The following is a 20,289-nucleotide window of genomic DNA, read 5'->3' on the forward strand; positions in this document are numbered from 1 at the left end:
GAGTCACCATGCCTGGCTAATTTTTGTATTTTCACCTCCTCCTACTTTAATGGACCAGTGACAACATAATCTCCCTGCCGCAACTTGCTTTATAGGACTGGGATCATCTGCCTTCTTTTGAATCTTATTTAGAATAACTGGTTAAAGTATTGCCCTAATTTAGAAATTCAAAACTGAAAATGTGGAAGCCGCTCTTACCCTTGAAAGCATACACTTGAACACAAACACAAAACTGGTTTCCAAAGTTTATTAAAAATCAAAGAATAGAAAAACTTTACATAAAAATATGTCAATTTTAGCTTCCATATTGTTGTCCACACACAAAAAAATCGAAACATGATATCTTTTGTCAAACCTGTAGCACACAACCACAGTGGTAGCCAGGCCAATTCATCTGCTTCACCATGACGGAAATGGAACATGGTACCTGTGTCTATGAATCGAGCTTTAAAATGCACACCCCACGGGACACTCACTGCCGGCCCCGTAGTGGTTTCCTTAATGTGGGTTTACAGTCAATATTGCTAATGCGTAGAGATTAGTACAGGCCTACAGATCAGTTTTTATAAATATTCTTTATCAATAGGTTCACAATTTAAATATTTTAAATATTTTTGATAACTTTCGGTCATCGAGAACTGCAGACACAGTGTGCTACTCTATTCTGGAATGCCTCCTAGAGAACCTGCAGTCGCAGCCGACAGCTCCCAATGACAGAGTGAGCCAGTCCTGCTTCAAAAGGGCAGACCGCAGACATTTTAAAGCTTGTCCTTGCTGGGCGTCCATCACATTCAGAGATCAATCTAGAACTCCCCACTGCTGCACATCCATCAGATGTCATGGTAATAAGTATCTTGTCTCGACATTCTCCACTAGTGGACTTCAAAGACCAACCTACCTGTAGTGTTTAGCAAGACCAGACCCCTGTTTTAACAACAGGAAGTCAGATGGCCTACAAGATGCAACCAACTCCCAGGACAACTGTGGTGCTCCAAAAACTCAGGGTTAGGCAGGATGGATATATTCTTGTTCAAAAAAAGGTAACAAAGACAGTGGTTGTTGTGGCAGAATACACTTGCATAGTATACCTGTATGCTTCCGACGTCGGGCGCCAGCGGTCCCGGCCCCAACGCTGGGCTGTGCTCTCCTGCGACATGATCCATTAAAACACTCCCCACGGCGCACTGGGCAGCTGAAGCACTTCTCCTAGATTTGCTCTTAACAGAACGAATGCATACGCTACAGATTCCTCAATGGAATCAACAGAATTCCTTTCTCCACATTCCTAAAACTGGGTACCACGGTCCGCAATAATAGTCACCAGACCCATCATCACAGGCTATGTCACTAAAACTGACTGAAACATTTTCCAGTTCACATTTTCCTAAAGATTTTATAACGTGACAACCCTTCTCTCCTTAGAAAGTTATACTTCTGGCACTTGAAATGCTGGATTTGTTGTCCAGTTTAAAAGAACTGAAAACCAAAACATTAAAACTCTGTGGTCAGAGCAAGACAACGGCCTGGGGCCCGACAGCAGGGCCACGGGCAGTCCGTCAGGTGGCTCTGGAGCCGAGCCCTCTGGAAAACCGTCAGGGCGACCTGACTCCTTCACTCACTCCGACCAAAAGAAAAGACATCAAAATAAAACCCCAAACCCCTCATCATGGTGTTTGTAACGATGCTCGTCAGACAACCAGCCGACACGATGACCCAACTTAGAAAATGCAGCTCGGGAAAGGACCTAAGCTTGTTTAAAAAAAATTCCCTCCTCCCTTAAATATAACTTATGTGAAAATAGGAAATTAAATAAAAAATATCTGAGTTATTGCACAAATCATAAGTTTTCAATATTTACATAGAAAAACAGTTCTGAAATTTCAAACAAAATGTGAGGGCAGTAAAACAATGACCTCCCAAGCCTATCCATGGAGGAAAGACACACGAACGGGGTTTGATCTCCTCTGCTGCTTTGACAAACAGGAAATGAAAATAGCAAACCGCGAAGGAACAGACACGGCTACCGCAAACCGCAAGCGCATGTTCACGTCCCTGCAGTTCCTGAGCCTGACCTGCCTCAGCACTGAAGGAAGAATCCTGGGAAGGCAGAAAACAACGTCCACGTTTAATAAGGCTTCACAGATGAGCACAACGAGCTGTTCTTGAAGATGGACGCGACCACCACACAAAGAAACATGCAGAGTGATCAGCGGCGGGCGTGCCGTGAGCCCGGCTGACGTGCGGGGTGCTGGTCTCGGTTCCCCTGCCGGTGGCCGAGGCCGCGGGGCAGTCTGCGGAGGGGTGGGGGAGGCCGACGCAGCCAGGAGCCATTATCTGCTGAGGCTCACGGGCAGACTGTCCCGCGTGTGTGTGTGTTTTTTCCTCCTCCATCCGGTGCGGTTATACTGGTGGTGTCCCCTGTTGCCCACAGGGGGCCGCACACCTCCGCTACCCACAGAGCTGTAGCCGCCGCCTTGGGTGTGGCCATGAGAGCCCTTCATGGACAGTTTCATGCCGTTGTGCTGCTGGAGAAAGAGAGAGACAGCAATGTTGGAGCCAGACAACAGGCACAATGCCCACGTCCTCCGGCAGTGACCACACTAAGCGCCGACGTGATGTTACGTAGGGAGGAGGGATGGACACCTGCCCTCTGGGACTTTCCAACTCTTCCATTTGACAGAAAAGTATTCTTCCCATTCCGTGACTGACTGAAGGCAACAACCATATACCAGGATCAAACCACACAAATTCAGCAGAACCTCACTTCTAACTTGTTCTACTTATCCATAGAAATAAGAAGGTCCCTGGGCCAGGTGCCAGTGCCTTGCGCCTGTAATTCCAGCACTTTGGGAGGCTGAAGCAGGCAGCTCACTTGAGGTCAGGAGCTCGAGACCAGCCTGACCAACATGGTGAAACCTCGTCTCTACTAAAAATACAAAAATCGGCTGGGTGTGGCGGCACACACCTATAATTCCAGCCACTCGAGAGGCTGAGGCACAAGAATTGCTTGAACCCGGGAGGCGGAGGTTGCAGTGAGCTGAGATCACACCACTGCACTCCAGCCTGGGGGATGGAGTGAGATTCTGTCCCAAAAAAAAAGAAATAAGAAGGTCCCGGTCATGTTCTTCCCCCAACTGTGACCTTCTAGAAACAAGCGAGTCACACGTGCCAGGGCCTGGTACTCTCGCCCTCAGCAGCCTGTCGATCCCGGCATGCAGCAGCCTGTGCTTGGGCTGCACCCAAAGCACATTCTCCGCACTGCAAGGTCCCGGCCAAGCAGACTGAGAGGAAACACACGCCGGCTTTAGGGAAGTCTCAGAGCAGGACAAACAGCAGGAGGAGGCTGGGAAAGCAAAGCCAAAATGCAACGAAGGAGCTGCTGTGCGAAGTTGTTCTTTCACCCTGAATGTGTCTATGGGGGATGCATAAATCCAAGAGGAAATGTTCTATGACTTAACTCCTAAAAACAACCATCATATAACACAGGGCCAAAGACACAAGCCTCAATAAAACTTCCTGGCAAAGTAGGATTAGACAAGCAAAGGAGGAGTGGAGTAGAGTAAGAGGTGTGGACACCGATGAAAGTACCGAGCATCCACACAGCCCAAGGGAACATCACGCATGATAGAGGCTGACCTGGAAGATCCTCGTCATGGCTCTCCCAATCATTCAGGTACTTCAAGAACATAGGAACCTAACGTGACCTGTTTTTTCCGTGCACACAGCTGCACTTGTGAGGAGCCACACGGGCAGGCATGCCAGGATCCTGCTGAGGCCCAGCACACAGCTCTGCCCACCCTGATGCTTGCTCCTACCCCAGGTGGGGATCAGGCAACGTGGGAATGACAGCAGCATACATGGGACATCATGGCAAGATCTGCTCTTGGTTTTATCATTTGCTTCTTAGAAACCGAGGTATTTAGCATATAAATGAATTATATAAATGGGAAAAGAAAAGTCTTCATTTTGAGCCTTATTTCAACTTTTAGTTTTATGCTAATCAGTTCAACAGATGAATTAAGAGATGTTTGTGGCAACCAATTAAACTGTATCTTACATCTTAAAATAGTTTAACTTTTTAAAGTTTTGTTTGGAAAGACAAGCAAACATGAGGCTGAATGACAAGAAAGCAAATTCCGTTTTCAAATGATCTCTCTGGAATTCTCTTTGGAGGAGAAAACATTCAGCACCACCTCTCACATGGCAGCTTGAACAGGTGAACGCACCAGGAAAGAGCTATACCTTATGATACAGATGAGGGCTCGAGAGCGGGTTGGGGGACGCTGAGGGAATGGCCGGGGAAGACATGTGGTGGACGGCCTTCAAAGACGCAGTTCCTTCTACACCAGCTTGTCTGCAAGGAACAGGAGCAACCCCTAGGGTCGGTGGAGGTATAGTAAACCTGGTCTAGGAAGAAAACGACAGAGACGGCCATGGGTACCAAATCAATCACAGGAAAACCATCCGGCTTCTAAAGCTCAGCACCGCCACAGGGCAGCTCATAAATGGCACAGTTGCATGTGGGCTCCATAAAGCAGTTTGTTTCACTATAACCTAACAATATTGTGCTTTGAATTAGAAATACCTCATATTCTGAAACAGCAATTAGAATATAAAGTATGCCCAGTAATCCAAGTCATAAAGTTTAAAACTCATTGAAGATCAAACGACTCAAAACATTAGCATCATCAGAATAACAACTGTCACCCCCGTGATGAATCCACGACTCACACACTGAACTTGAGGTCAGAGACCGAGACTGGCCCGACTGGTGGCCCAAGGGGCCGTGGGACGGCCGGCAGATCCATCCTTGCCTGCTGTCCAGGTCCCGGGCTGCTTCTACGTCAGCATCACCCATTACTGTCAGCAGCAGAAGCACACTAACAAGAACCCCTTTTCTCAGACTTGCAACACTGACCTCGTTGCATCTTGGCATCCCATGCATTTACCCCAACCACCTCTGGAGATCGACTGTGGACAAGAGTCTTCTTAGATAAGAACCTAGAAACCCTCAGCGTCCCTAGACTTCACGCTCGAACCACACAAGCAGCCGCAGAGTGTGGCTCTGGAGCTCAGCAGCCGCACTGGGCTCTCAAGGGCCCCAAGGCTTGTGGGTGGTTAAAACAAACACCTTTGTGACACATGGCCCAGGACGTCAGGGCCAGTGTGATGACCATAAAAAGGCAACCAAGTTTATCTGTGGTATAATTCATTTTAAGAGTGTAAATAATTGCCTCAGAATTTTACATTTATGCAGTAATTAGACACGTTATGGTGTCTGGCTGGGCCATGGCTCTGCTCATCAACTCTGTGGGTCATTACAGAGCCAGCATTCCAGAAGCTCTGCCAGAATCAGGGTGGATCCTGTGAGCATGTCTTCCCCAGAGCAGAGTGCAAAAGTCCAAGTAATGAGTCAAGATACTTTTGCATATACCTACATAGTTTTATGCTCAAATTACACCCCACATTTCAGAAAATGGTTTTAAGTCAATTAACATGTTGGGTTTTATACCGACACATATTCCAGTGATGTATAATCGGAAGTAGATACAAAATTTAGTATTTATAAAATTCTCCTTTAGATTTCTAATTTTATCTAAATTTTAGAAACAGACAGTACATTCTAACAGAAAAAGCCTTAGAAAGTATGCCTAATTTGAAACATGAAAAAAGTCCAATAAGTTCACATTAAAACTTTTAAAAAGTCTCAACACTGAGATTCTGAGAGGAAGTAGGGACAAGTGTCTGGCGCTGCCTGGTGCCCGGCTAAGTGGGTGGCGACTGAGTCGCTCTCTCAAGATGATCCTCGACAGCAGTCTCATGCTGGGGCAGTGAGGAAACTTATAGGAAGGCAGTCGACCTGGCCCCCGTGAAAAGCCACGGCAGCACTCGAGAACCACAGTCTCCTCACTGCTGAAACTATACATGGTGGGCCTCAACACCACAAAAAAGACAGGATTTCCTAGAATAAGACAGCAATGGCCAAAGACTCAAAAAGTTACTCTTCGAATTCAAAGGACCATGAATCTCTAGCACATATCACGGCTCAGATGCCCTTCCCGGGGCCACCACCGGGAAGGGCACCAGAGGGCCACGTACCTGGCTGTTGGTTGTCATGATCAGTGTTCTGGAAGTGGTGGGCTGAGGTTTGCCACTGGGCATTGGCAAGGCGGTGGGTAAGCCGGCCATGAGAGGAGCTGGCGCTTGCAGACTGAACTGGTAAACACTAGGCGTTGTGCAGGGCGGTGTGTCTGAATCCTTGAACCCGGTACAAAAAACAACAAGGACAGCTGTACCACAAAGGTGCACTACTACTTCCTTCAAGCTATGAAAAGAAACGCCTGCCTCCAGGCTGGCTATGAAAGGTTATTTGAATTAAGTCTAACTTCTGAACGGGCAGCCCAAATCTACCCAGGCTTCCTTCAAGTGATTTCATCAAAACTGAAAAAGAATGTTAAAGGAAATACAGAAGAGATACTTGGATTTAATTTTTTTTTTTTTTAATCTGTGAAGAGGATTACTGCCCTCGACAGCCGCATGAGCCAGACAGGTTCAGAAGGTTCACAGTGGGGGAAAGGAAGCCTGGTGCCGACATCACGGGGCTGCCCTCCCACCCACTCCACACACATAAAAGGAAACAAAACCTGAGCAAACCTAAGGGGGAGATTTTAAGCTCACAGCTATGGACATTTACCAGAGACACAAACTGTCCAACAGACACACGGAGGAGGGGAGGGCACTCACAACGTCACTCCCAGAAAGTGAAGACACAGATGAGGCTGAGGAGCCTGAAGACAGGAGCTGGGGGCTGGACAGCGACAAAGTCAAGCGCTGGCCGTAGGGAGACTCGGGCTCTTGGTTCTGCGTCTGCTCCCCATTGCACGTGGCTATTCGCTCTTTAATCTTGATCCTGTTGTCTGTGGAGGGAAAAAGTCTTGGTTAATAACTCCTGAGAACTGTGGCGTGGAGCCGCCCCGGCAGCATCAGTCATGGGTTCTGCTGAGCCGGGAATGCTGCTAATGTGACTGACAAACCCAACATTAGGTTTTGCTTAATTTTAAAAATTATAGTCAATTAGTTATTGGAAAACATTAAACATGCTTGTAACAACTTGGGTATGCAAATCATCTTCAAATGTGAACTTTCTAAAATCTAAATATAGATCAAGTATTTTTTATGAAAATTTGGCACCCATATAAGGATGTACTGTAAGTACAAATAAATACACACTGGATTTCAAAGACTTAGTACAAAAAATGGCTATAAAATATCTCAATCATTTTTATGTTGATTACATGTTGAAATGTTAATATTTTGACTTCAGTTGAATAAAATCTACCAAAATTATTTCACCTGTTTCTTTTCACATTTGACACGGCCCTAGAAACTTTGAAATTCTATGTGTGGCATGCATTTGAAATTCTATGTGTGGCATTGTTTCTACTGGACAGTGCTGCTCTAGATCTTATTGTGTTTTTAATTAATGCTCATCAGAAAAACTAGCTATCTTCTTAATTTGACCAATTTACCACAAAGGAACAGAGACACTTCTGCATGAACACGCCAGCCAGTGGTTAGGATGAACACAAATGAATTAATCTCTCACCCATCCCCGGCGACGGGTGGGCTTTGCTGCCCCACTTCTCTTTGATCCACCTCCGGTAGTCAATTACCTCCTGAGTTACTTTGATGATTCTTCCTAAAGTACTGCAAAGGGACATTGTTGGAGATCAACAGAGTACAACAGGTATCAGGGAGTTAGAACCCCTCTTGAGCAGTTACCTTATACCCCTAACAGATCATCTCACTAGGTGAAGGACAGTAGGAAGGGAGCTAAAATATATTTACAAATATATATGACTTGTAATGATTCAGCTCCAGCACACCCTGGATCGCAGTACATCTACCTACAGAAGACCACTGTGAAAGGCAGCTCCAAGTAGGGGAGCGTGGCCTTCCCACCCTCGATGGTCACACAGTGCTGACATTTCACCTCCCACTGCACAGGCGAGAATGGAGATGGTACTGAGATGAGTGCCCTACACGGGGCCCAGAGCTCCGCCTGAAAACACCGAGCAGACAGCGGCTCAGGAACACACAGAGCTCCAGCACCACCAGCGCCTGCAGCAGCTGCTGAGCCAGGCCTCGAAACCTGTTTATTCCATCATCCACCATGGAACAGATTTATCAAACTGTTTCAAATTCCACTCTTGACAACCACGTTACTCTTCCTTCCCATTCCTATCTCATCTCCCACCCCCTCCAATCCCACCACTACCACCACCACAGCATCATCTGGGTCAGAAGTAAATACATCTGACTACATTTTGGGACTGTAAAAATGGCCCAAAATGTAGAACAAGGGACGAGTGTACATAAGAGAAGATGGTAGGGATTGGGTGATCAGATACATTCACTTAGAAAGTGAATGTTTATGCTTTCAAGGCTGGAGAAAAAGCATCATGTTCCAAAGTTTTGAAAGCTAGAAATCACCTCTCCAAAACAAAAGACCCTGAAGAAAATGTCAAATCTCCAAGAAAGAAATTTTCAACTCTCAACCATGGATGAATCCCATACAGCCATCCCACATTCCTAGAAGGCCTTCCTTCACCAACATATCCAAATTCTACTGAAATACGACAGAACATCCCTTCATAAATTTCATGGAGGTAAATGACACAGGAAAGGGGTAACTACCATCCCACAGGCATGCTGAGCCCAGACACAGACACGCAACCCATTACCTTTCGGCGTCTCTGTTTGGATAGGACCTGGCCAGCGGTGACACGGCATGGCTGAGCACTATGTAGGCATAGTCGAAGACCTGCTTCACCTGCATGGCGCCATAGGAGCTCCGGCCAACATCATTCCCTGCAGCAAAAAGGCTATGTCAGACTCTCCCCACACGCACACCATCGTCCACATTTCAGATCTTGTCATACAAGTGACTCTGAAGCAGGCCCTCACCAGCAAAGCCCAGACAGGCGAACACAATGGGCACGCATGGCAGTCGGCACTAGCAAAGGCCCTGTCAATCACCATACACAGGGCACGGTCTGTGAGTGCTGAGGGGCCTGGTCTGCATCATCATTGCCCACGTGCTCACGGCCCACCTCATGAAGGCAGCTGCCATTCACAGACGGAGCAACAGCTCACAAAAAGCCCGCTCTCCAGGTGGCAGACACACAAGGAAGCCAAAAGCTACCATTGTGCAGACCGGAGCACCGACCCAGTGTGATAGCCGATCTGACAATCAGGAGGCCTCACAAGGCAGTCAGAAGGGCAGCTAGCCCAAAGTGCACCCCAACTCAGTCAACACTAACGGAACCTGCAGGAAGTGAATCCTTTAGAATGGAATGTGAATTCTCATGTGTGGAAAACTGGGACAGCAAATCAAAGAAATCTGTCACAGAAGTCACCAAGGAAGTCAGTCAAGAGGAGCTTACTTTTCATCAGAAAAGCACTGTTTCGAATTTTAATCTACATACAACTCATTCTTCACAATCAGGTTAAGTGTAGATTTTTTTTAAAGGACATATATTCTAAGTACCGGAATTTTATCTTTTCTAGGTTTATATTATATATCTCAATGATTATGTGGGTCTTTGTTTTTTTGAGTACATTTCAGTAGACACTTGAAGACAATGGCAATGTCTCCAATGTGACTGATCCAACAGACAAAAAGATGGATGATACACTGCCACACCGTGCTACCAAAAAAACCACTCAAGAGCCTGCATAAATCACGCCATCTACAAGCAACAACAAAACACATCAGCCAATGTGTTTTCCCTGAGATGATCTTTAGGAAATAAAGTCAAAAGCCAAGTGACTAACAGGTTTGCGTTGTGGGATGTGTTCAACAAGATAACAATAATAAACATTAATATCCATATACGAAAAAAGTGGAGAAATACATGTCCAAATAAAGGGATTATGGCATCTACTGTTTTTCTATATTACATACTTCTGGGAAACAAATGATTTAGGATGAATACGGAATACTTCTATAATCAGAAAAAAAAGATTTTCCTTAATTCTGCTTTATTATAGAATGTAAACAGTTGGAAAGACAAAAGTTAATTAGAAGCATTAAATAAGGATTTCTCAAAGTGTCATTATTAACTGGTTAGTATAAGAGAAACCTGTGGCCGGGCATGGTGGCTCACGCCTGTAATCCCAGCACTCTGGGAGGCCGAGGCAGGTAGATCACAAGGTCAGGAGATCGAGACCATCCTGGCTAACATGGTGAAACCCCATCTCTACTAAAAATACAAAAAATTAGCTGGGAGTGGTGGTGGGTGCCTGTAGTCCCAGCTACTCAGGAGGCTGAGGCAGGAGAATGGCGTGAACCCGGGAGGCGGAGCTTGCAGTGAGCCGAGATCACACCACTGCACTCCAACCTGGGCGACAGAACGAGACTGTCTCAAAAAAAAAAAAAAAAGAGAAACCTGCATCAAGAGCAAATGAATTGCCCGAGGCTTTCAGAGCCCCAACATAGCCCCCACACCTCCCCCCCACCCCCCGAAGCTGGCCTAGCTCCCAGCAGTGGAGGTCGGGGAGCCCTTACCTGGCAGCAGGGGGTCCTCAATGCACAGCATCGACGGTCTGTACCCGCTGGTCATGGCTTTCATGATCTCCTCTTTGGCAATATAGGCACCTCCTTCTTTGATTCTAATACCGGTTTTCAAGTAATTAAAATTTCTCCCATAGAGTTCAAAAAATTCTACAAGAAGCATTCCAAGGTTTTCATCAGCTCTCCGGGCATCAATTCTTGGATGCAACTGTAAAAGCAATGCATCCACAATTTGTATGGATTCAGGGCATGTTCTAAAGAAAATAGGATGCAACGAAGTCTGCCGTCCAGCAGCCTCTTCAAGGCAATACCAGTGAGAGGCACTCGCTCACTCACCAGCACCACGAGGAAGCCTGAACAGCAGCCTCTTCAATGAGGAGTGTTCAAAAGGAATACAATGTACTAATCTCAATTTTATTGTCGTTTAATTTTTGGAATTGTTAATCCATACAGCAAACTTCCTGCAAACACAGATACCTGATTAACCAAATATTGGCAAATAAGTTGACTATATTCTGCATAACTTAGTTGTGTGGATGGTAGATGTAATTTCAGATTCTCACCGTCCTAATTTCGTTATGCTGAAGTACAACCAACAGGGGTCAGTGTTAGACTGAACAGTATGGCGGTATCACATAAAACCAGAAAGTGAAATGACTGATTTCAGCTGAGTATAGGCCATCAGTATTGCATCATAATATCTATAGCAAGCTTCCATCCTGCTTGCACACAGATGAGCACCACTCTCAGTTCAGTGCCATATCATTTTCAAAAGCAGGCATTGGGCTTGTTCTGAACTAAACCACTGTCCACCACACCTCCTGAGGGTCGTAATTCTCAGCTGTCCAGACCTGCATTGCCCACATGTCTATTTAAATGAACTAAAACAAATTAATTAAAAATCCAGCTTGTTGCTCTCACCAGCCACACTGCAATACTCAGTAGCCACACGTGGCACCAAGCCCCTTGCCGGACCATGCAGAAGTGGCCGTCACCATCACAGAGAATTCTATCGGACAGTGCCAACTAGAAAGGGATGGACAAGGGCACATGAGAGAAATCCCTCAGAGAAGCACGGTGCTTGAAACTATTTATAACACAGAGTGCCAGGAGGAGCTGCAGCTCAAAAGCATACAAATGTTTTTAAGGTTCAGAAGAATCCCGGAGTTCTCTGCGTATTTCCACCACACAAGAGGAGGATTCCAATTCTGGCCTCACCTTTATTCCCTTCCTTATTCCTTGTCTTTTAGCCAAAATCACATATACAAGAGCCTGGCCAGTGGCAGGGTGGGCCTCCTCCCCTCACTCAGTCAAGAAACTCAAATGTTGCCACAGTCACACCGCTGAGGCAGGACAAGCTCTGGGCACTGGACAGGCACAGGGATGTGGCAGTGAACCCAGGAATCCGACTCATGCTATGGTGGCCTCATGTGGGGTCACAGGATCACTGAAAGGACCCCCTGAGGGGGTGGCAGGAGGCCCTGGGCCCAGGCACACATGGCACATGCATGATCAAAGTATTATTAAGTAGCTGTTGTTACTACAAGGCCATGAAAATAGTGCAAGTCAGGAGTATATTAGTAAAGAACAGAGGCCCATGTTTAGTTCAAAATAATGTCCAAAAACTATGGAAGAAAGGCTATACACTAACGGCCACATCTCAGAGGGGAAAGTGAAAACAGGACAGTGTGACTTGAACTGTAAGAAAACAGACATGGAATTCCATTTTCACTACTCTTAAAGCATCTCTGCAGAGACAGACCAAGGAAGCTGCGATCATCACAGGTGGTTACCCAGTGGTTCTACTATCATAGCATTCATGACAGTGAGAACATTACCAAATCATGAACAGAAACGGCTCACTCAGCACAATCACAAGTACAACATTAATGGTAAACATGGACAAATCCAGTTGTGCAGCTAAATTATACAGGCAAGATTCTGTAAAGAACAGAATTCTTCACTCAAGAAAATATAAACACAATACTGTTTCAATTAGAGATGATTTTAAATGTTTAAAAAGTGTAAGTACAGTTTATCAATACATCACAGCATTTAACAATATTTTTTAAAACACATCTGTTTTCTACTGATAGATTTTCCATGTTACTCAACAAAATAAGGACCACATATAATTTCAGACAAAATAATGAGGTTTCATCAATTGAGAAAGCAATCTTGTAAATCCTTTTCTCATATGTGGTACCAAACTTTATTCTGAGACAATTTTTTTTCAATATAAATCACAGGCAAGCACCAACAAATGTTTATTGTTTACCATGAAATGGACATTTCTGAATATAGAGAACTCCTTGAGCTTGCACTGATGTGCACTGGACCCACAGAACCAGATGGGCACCCCCGCACTAACCGTTACACCCAGTACAAAATGAGCTACAAAGGAGCCTCCAGAAAGGTGCATTGATCAAGAGGGTTTTAATATAAGAATCAGAAATCAGCCTCTAACAAATTGAAACAATATAGTAAAAGGAGAGCAAAGGCTGCTGGAACCTACAGGACAACTGGTTGGAAAAGTCTACTCTTACACATGTCTCAACAGAAACGGTCGCAAGAAAGCATACGTACCTGTAGAAAGCTAATGGCCATTAAAATTAGGCTGTATGAGCTAATTCCACCTGTAAAAACTTCATTCAGGTCCCTCTGCAGAAGGAACTGTTTCAATACTAAAATCAAGTAAGGCAGCAATGAATATTTCTGTAAATTCCAAAAGAAAAAGATTTATTGAGTAATTACCATACTTTCAAAGAGATTTCACATAGCAAATTACACAAGACAGAAAGGAACGTTTCCTCCATCCTCTTGCCCATCTGAAGACTCTCAGTAAGTCTCAAACTTTGGTTGGGAGATGCTAAGAATTAATTTCCTGAGGGGCTTGTGAAAATCGAGACTGTGGAGCTCTCCCTCGGTTATGACTCAGCAGGGGTGCACCCCCACCATGAAGAGTCCACAGGCACAAAGGAACTCAAGGAGAGACCAGTGCGTTCGCTGGAGTGTTTATGTGCTTGCTACGCAGGCCGTGAGGACAGTGGGGGCCTCCGGAGCAGGAGAGCAGAGTGAGGGTGGCAAGGAAGGCAGAGCGGCAGGAGATGACAGGAGGGAGGGAAAGCCTGGCTGCTGCTGTCCGTGTTGTGCTGGGGGCAGACGTGCTCCTTCACACCAGATGACAAGGGGGAAGGGGGAACCTGAAGGGCAAGGCCCTTGAAAATGGAACAAGACGGGACCAGATTGCAGGGGTGGATTTGCCCCTGCTAAGGACTACAATGGCCTCTACTGTAACAGGATTTGCCCCTGCTAAGGACTGCACAGTCTCTACAGTAACAGGAAGGAAGTCACGACCACCCGGGGGTCGTGAACATGGTCAGAGTCCCAAATACATCAGCTCAACCAAATCTCTCTGCCCATCCTCAGGCACTGAGACCACCCAAAGTGAGTATATCTAAGACACCTCATGATTTATCAACTTCCACTGGACCCCTGCGCAAAACCTGCAAATGAGGCACGCTGAGCTAGAAGCAGTCTCTTTGTAATAACTAGAAACAACATTTTAACAAAGCCCTCTAAAATAGTTGTCAACTTCATAAAATGGTTACTCAAGAAAAGCAAATTTTAAAAACAGCTATGTAATTTCAAAGTATCTCTAGAAATAGTATTGTAGGAGAAATAATGTAAGTGTAGTCTGTATTACGAAAGACCCCTGTGTGCAGCTGACAGCTGTCAACATCTGTAGGAGAAATGCCGCCGAGCATAAGCACTCCAGTCCTGCACTTCCGCTGCGCGAGGTCACCAAGCACAGTACCTTCATGTAATTCTTGATGAACTCCGCTGCCCGGACACCCGTCTCCATGTTAAAGCTGATGTCAACTTTCACTTCAGTCTCCTGATCTGTGAGCTTTATTATTGGTACCTGTAAAGATTTCATTTTAAGAACTGCTTTAATATGCTGGACTCTCCACAGCCAGGCATCAAAATGCTGCCAAAGCTGTACAGAGGTTTGGTGTTTTTTCTTAGTAATGAAAGGGGGTCAGAGAACATTGTCAGCATCAGTAGTCCCTGAATCCAGGACAACTCCCAGGCCCCAGCCCCTCACAGCAAGGCCCACGTTCTGTCCCGCCCCTGCAGCCCTGGATCAGCACCGGAGGTGACCAAGCATCAAAGAGGACTGAGGGGAGGGAGCCAACAGGGAACATGATGAGTTAGTCTCTGCCACGCCCACCCTACGTGCTGGGATGGGGAGAGGTGCCTGGCCCCCAACTTCTATTTGGTCGAATTTTTGAAATAATTTAATGTAACTTCAAAGCCATTTTTTAAATTGTACGTTATACTGATACTGTTTCTCCAAACAATACTGGTATTGTTTATCTACTTTGGGTTTTCACTCTTTAAGAAAATTTTACCAAAAAAACCTTTCCCCTAAAAGATTCAGCAAATAAAGGGCTATTTTAGAAATACTCTCCCCAACAAGAACTGTCACCAAATGGCACTCAAAACCTGCCTGAGCAACTGTCCAGGCCACACTCACGCCCCACCGCCCACCCCACCAGTGAAACTGTGTTCTTCCAGGAAAAAAGGCAATGTTTGGTTTCCTTCAGCCGTGAAGCATTCAAGACGGAGTTCCTTTAACCAAAACAATCAGGGTCTGATGAAAGGTTTAAACACCAGTGAAAGGCAACACAGGGACGGGGCATTCAGTACACACCTATTCTGGGCTTTAATGTCTACACTTGAGGGCAAACCACCAAGGACTCAGCGTGTGAGGACAGGCCAGTGGGGCCAGAGTCACCTGGACGCCACTGCAACCACCAGACAGGGTAAGCTCTGGGGGCCAGCACATTCTAAGAAGGCAGAGAAACAAAACACTTTCCCAAAGAACTCATCAGAAACTGCTTTGGAAGAAGTCAACTCTCGATGGCTATGCCTTCCCCGACACCCAGAGTTCAGGAAGCAGCTTCCTTTCCATCTCATGGACTCCTCCCCACAGTCACTCCTGGCACTCTCCTGCCCTACTCTTGCACACACTCACTCACCGCAGCAACCCCAAATCCTGAGGTGAGGAGTAACACTGGAACATTCAGTTTTGGGTTGTCCTTCCAAACAGACAAGCTTTCACCTTAAACTCAGCCCTCGCCCCGGGGCTCCTGTGCCCATGACAGACCGGCTGCATGGTGAGGACGGTCCCTGGAAAGGAGCAGTGGCAGGCTCCAGGATCTCCCTGCAGTCTACACTGGCCTTCAGGCAACAGAGGAAGAGGTACTTAGTAGCCAATATGCGACAGTAATGAGGTCACTGGGACGAAGCAGTTACTGCAACAACTGCTCAACCTACTGTGTGTCCTCAGGACAACCGCACCTTAGTTCTCTACTCCAAAGGTGGTCGCCTGGTCAGGATTCCCATCCACCTCCCTGCTGCCCCTTGGCACACACAGAGGAGCAGCAGACAACAGCGGCCTGGGCTAAACGCAGGTGCTGCCTCGCACTGCCACCAACCCACCTTGGGCTAACTACCGCACCTCTCTGCACCTGTTTCCTCACCTGTAAAATGAGAAGAGCAACAGTGTCTGCTGATGAGAGTGGCTGGGAGAGCTAAGTGCAATAAGGCCCATAAGCATTTGAGAAAGTGGCCAGCCAGGGCTCGTCTCATGCTCATGAGAAGAGCCAACAGCCCCTTTTGGAACCTGGGCCTGGAGGGAGCCTCTGGTGCTGCCTGCTCTCTCTGGTCCACATGACAATGATGTGAGCACGTGTACTTCGTTAACTTTTACCAAGAGGTGCACCTGGTACATGTGCACTTTTCAGTGCATATATCACGTTTTAAAATTTGCCCCCAGTCCCAATCAAAAGCACCTGACAAGGAATCACCTGAGAAGCATGTGAATGCCCCCTCCCCTACCACCGCACAGGCAGGAGGAAGCTCCCGCCTTAACTGACGCTCTGCTAAACACTAGGAGGATGTGAATCACACACTACATAAGTTGACAGACAAATTTAAAAATGAAATGCTAGCCAGTCGCACAGGTGAGCTAAGAACTGTCATACGACAGGCAAGTACCTCCCAGTCACTGGGGGCTTAGAATCTTGAACTGACATAAACTTTAACAAGTACACACCAGAAACAGTCTCATCTCCACACTTCCCCCAAAGAGAAGAGGCTTTTCATATATGTATATATTTTGGAACAACGAAGGAACAGCTAAGTTGTTCCTCTTGAATTTAACGTAGCAAATGGTAATCATAAAAACCACGGTTTAATCATTGAGCCAAACACTCCAAAATGGGCAGCACCTGAACGTCAGTGTCCGCTTTCAGATATGACTCTCCTTTCCTATTCATCCTAACATGAGTAGACACAATCATATATTTTCATTCCAAGAACAGTTTAATGGGCTCACAAATCCCAAAAGTTCAGACTCACTAAACACGTTCTCAGTTGGTGATCATGACTATAAAACAAAAACATAAAACACTTGTCTATACCAGAAGCAGATTAATCATCGAAACCGTGGCCAATAACTGTGTAAAATACCACGAGCTCGTGACACAGGCGTATCCTGTAACCACCTGGGATGTGACGAGGCTCCTGCCCAGTCAGAGGGGCCAAAGCCAGGCACTCACCGTAGCCTTGTCAAGGACTTTGATGGAACACGGCTCAGCCACATTGTGCTTCCGCAGGGCTTGCTCCAGCAGCTGTAAAGGAGGACGCTCCCATTTCCCGAAGACCACCAGGTCTATGTCGCTGACAGAAGAAAATGCACGTCAGCCACTGCTCCCCTTACCACAGCCTACACACTCGTGTGGGCAGGATAAGCACCACCGCACATGTGCCTGCGTCTCCCCCAAAGGCCAAGACACAATCCCACTAGGCTATGGCCCCTAAGGAAGTGAAATGCAGTTCATAAACTACAGCAAATCCTCGCTGAACTGAAGGGAAGACTTCCATAAGATGGAAAGCAAAGGTTAAATGATTCTCCCAACAGCACTAGGTATGTGAGGGGATTCAGATGAAAACGCCTGCCCCCAAAGCAGGCTGAGGCCCCGCTCTCCCAGCACCTACTCCAGCACTACCTACACTGGATCACTCCTGCAGACTCAGGGATTCCTGGATACCCGAACCTGTTCAATTACCCATTGGCCCTGCTAACATCAACCCCCAAATCCTGAGATTAGAGCCTCTTCAGCCTCCAAATGCTAACTAGCAGTGGGTTAATAGAAGGTAAACTTTTAATGAGATAGTGCACGGAAATTTATTTTGATATCAAGAATCCTTAATGAGAAAATACCAGTTTACATTTTAGAATGCAAACTTGTTTGACATTTTCTTATCAGGTAAAAACCCTTAGAAAATACTATTTAAAGAGAATTTTGCTTGAATCTTCATTAAAACATAAGATCAATTTTTCAAACACATGTTCTAAAGTATCAGCAGAATGTTTTCTATTGCGTTTACTTCCCACAGTCCTCCCACCTGTCTTCTTCACGTTTCCAGCACCCAGCATTTTTGCACCCCAACAAATTAAGTGTGAGGCAAAATGCAAAGCAATGAATTCATCGTAACACTAAATTAAATCTTTCTGCCAATTTCCTTCTGTAACCACAGTCTTTTCCTTCAGCTGGCCTTTTTCGCCTTAAGACTCAATTACAAAGAATCTATTTGTAGCCCTTAATATCGCCCAGACACCATCCCAGCCTCTAAATAAGCACAGACACTAGCCCATGCCATGCAGTCTGGTACTCACCTAGTTGGAAGATAGAGACCTGTACTAAAGCTGCCAAATATCTGTACCTGAAAGAAAGGGAGGTTGCTTTAAAATGTATACCACAGACCAAGCAGCCACACTACCATTACTTCTTACTCCAAGAAAGCCCTCACTATACCCTTGGGTAAAAAATAAAACTACCTTGGAAACTGATGGAGGGGACTGTGTAACAATTAACCAGAAAATTCCCTATAAGTTAAAGACGTGCCCCAAAAAGGAATGTTTAAAAACTCTAAGTTAAGAGGTGAAACAAGTTTTGTCTTCACCCTACAACCCTTCAAAGCTGAGGACTTTCCAGAGCTAGCTTTGAACCCTTCAACCTCTTCTTAAACCCACAGCTAAGGCACTGGGGCAGGGCTTTGTCCTAGGGCTCTGAAGTTTAAAGCCAAAAATATGTATCATTTTTAAAGAGGAGCAGAAAACTGGGTCGTCCTTGCCCACCGCCCACCAAGAGCACACATGCGTCTCACAGCTAGAGCACGGCCAGCCCTGCCGGTCCCCTGAGCCCAGCCAGCAGCAGGGAAGGCTGCTGAGCAGAGCCAGCCAGGGGCAGGCTTCACACCGCCTGCACCAAGCATTCCAGAAGGCCCCTCTCCACATGTCAAAAACACTTGTTCCTTCACCGCAAGAGTGGTGTGTGATGAGGGAACACTTCCAAGTTTTACAAAAATGAACACATTATATGCTACCATGTGTGGTGGTGGGGAAGCAGGGGTGGGTGACAGGGTGAAATTTCTAAATTTAAGGTGAACTTAAGAGAAACAATCACATCATTCTCCCCGCTCCAAAAAAAAAAAAAAATCCCTCAGCCAATGGTCCTCGCACTTGAGTGTGCGCCAGTGTCACACAGACCCGTGGCCACCGCAGGTGTCGAAGGCATCAGGTGCAGGTGGGCCGGGGGCCGTGCATTCCTAGCATTGCAGGCGACCTGGCCTTCTCAAAGCACACTTGGAGAACTGCTTTCTCGGGCAAACGGGAAAAGGTCTGTGTGGATCCAGCCGACCCATCACCACAGGGCGTTTAAATTTACTCGCACATGACTTGCGGCACAGAACCCCAAAGAACATACTCACATCAGCCGTCGGCCAAAGGTCTTTAACAACAGTTTCGATCCGTTTCACCACCTCTCTTCTCATAGCTGCTTCTTCAGGACAAGGGGACATGAAGTTATAAAAGTCAATTATTTCCTCATGTAGTCTAATGGACAAAAGAGAAAACATACTAGAGTTACAATGAAACGTCACCACGCTTTCTGTTCTGTTCTTACATTAGGATGACACTCAAACATATTTCTGGCCACGAAATTCAGTTTCATTTCTCCTCTGAAAGTATAAAATGAAAACTCTGTGTTCAACAAACTTACACAGTATGACTTAGCAACACTAAACAAGTGAATTTTGTCAATTCCAAGTATCAATAAATTTACAACTGGCCTTTAAAGATTTATCAAAAAAAAATCATCTCAGTGATTCTGCACTGAAAAAAATGAGAGAATTCCATCCAGGAAGTGTGAAAGCAGCTTTCCAATGAATGTGGCACAGTCGGGCACAGGTCTGAGGGTGGGACCCAGCTCCAGTGCATGTCCCAAGGCCCCATCAGCACCTCCCTGAGTGCTTCAGCTAAGGAGGATGGGAGGGACTGAGAATGGGCCAAGGTGTGGGGAAGGAACACATGAACAGGAAAAAAGATATGTGAGTCCTCAGGGGCCCGGCGGCCCAGGTCGCCCAAGCTACCTGGTGACCATCCACTAAATCCAGGTTCCATCTGCCAGTCTCAGCAGAGAGAAACAGGGTCCCTGGAGGCAGAAAAGTTGATCTAATTCAATACTCAAGTATTCTCTCCTTAAGAGGCCAACAAGGAGGTCAACAGCCAGATGCCTGTGGGATAGGAGTAAGTAGGGCCTCTGTCTCTCTTAACAAAAAACTAAAGCAGTGTTTTCAAG

The 20,289-nt window shown here is 46.1% G+C and overlaps 1 protein-coding gene across 2 annotated transcripts in view; it reads right to left on the bottom strand.

The window, feature by feature from the left end:
• Window positions 1–232: 232 nt before the first annotated feature.
• Window positions 233–20,289, bottom strand: part of TENT4A (terminal nucleotidyltransferase 4A) — a 43,161-nt gene continuing 23,104 nt past the window's right edge. Inside the window, exons 2-13 of one of the 2 annotated variants that reach the window (XM_011754296.2) lie at window positions 19,421–19,544; window positions 18,327–18,373; window positions 17,206–17,326; window positions 14,394–14,501; window positions 13,163–13,291; window positions 10,571–10,784; window positions 8,745–8,871; window positions 7,607–7,707; window positions 6,745–6,917; window positions 6,100–6,258; window positions 4,243–4,407; window positions 233–2,522 (exon numbers count right to left, since the gene is read on the bottom strand). In XM_011754296.2, the coding sequence (XP_011752598.2) occupies window positions 2,331–2,522; window positions 4,243–4,407; window positions 6,100–6,258; window positions 6,745–6,917; window positions 7,607–7,707; window positions 8,745–8,871; window positions 10,571–10,784; window positions 13,163–13,291; window positions 14,394–14,501; window positions 17,206–17,326; window positions 18,327–18,373; window positions 19,421–19,544 (1,660 nt within the window). In that variant the 3' untranslated portion in view covers window positions 233–2,330. Of the gene's footprint in view, window positions 2,526–4,242; window positions 4,408–6,099; window positions 6,259–6,744; window positions 6,918–7,606; window positions 7,708–8,744; window positions 8,872–10,570; window positions 10,785–13,162; window positions 13,292–14,393; window positions 14,502–17,205; window positions 17,327–18,326; window positions 18,374–19,420; window positions 19,545–20,289 lie in introns of both variants that reach the window. The other variant, XM_011754295.2, reaches the window with a different exon arrangement.

The sequence above is a fragment of the Macaca nemestrina genome, chromosome 6, assembly GCF_043159975.1.
Source record: "Macaca nemestrina isolate mMacNem1 chromosome 6, mMacNem.hap1, whole genome shotgun sequence".
Taxonomy (NCBI): Eukaryota; Metazoa; Chordata; class Mammalia; order Primates; family Cercopithecidae; genus Macaca; species Macaca nemestrina.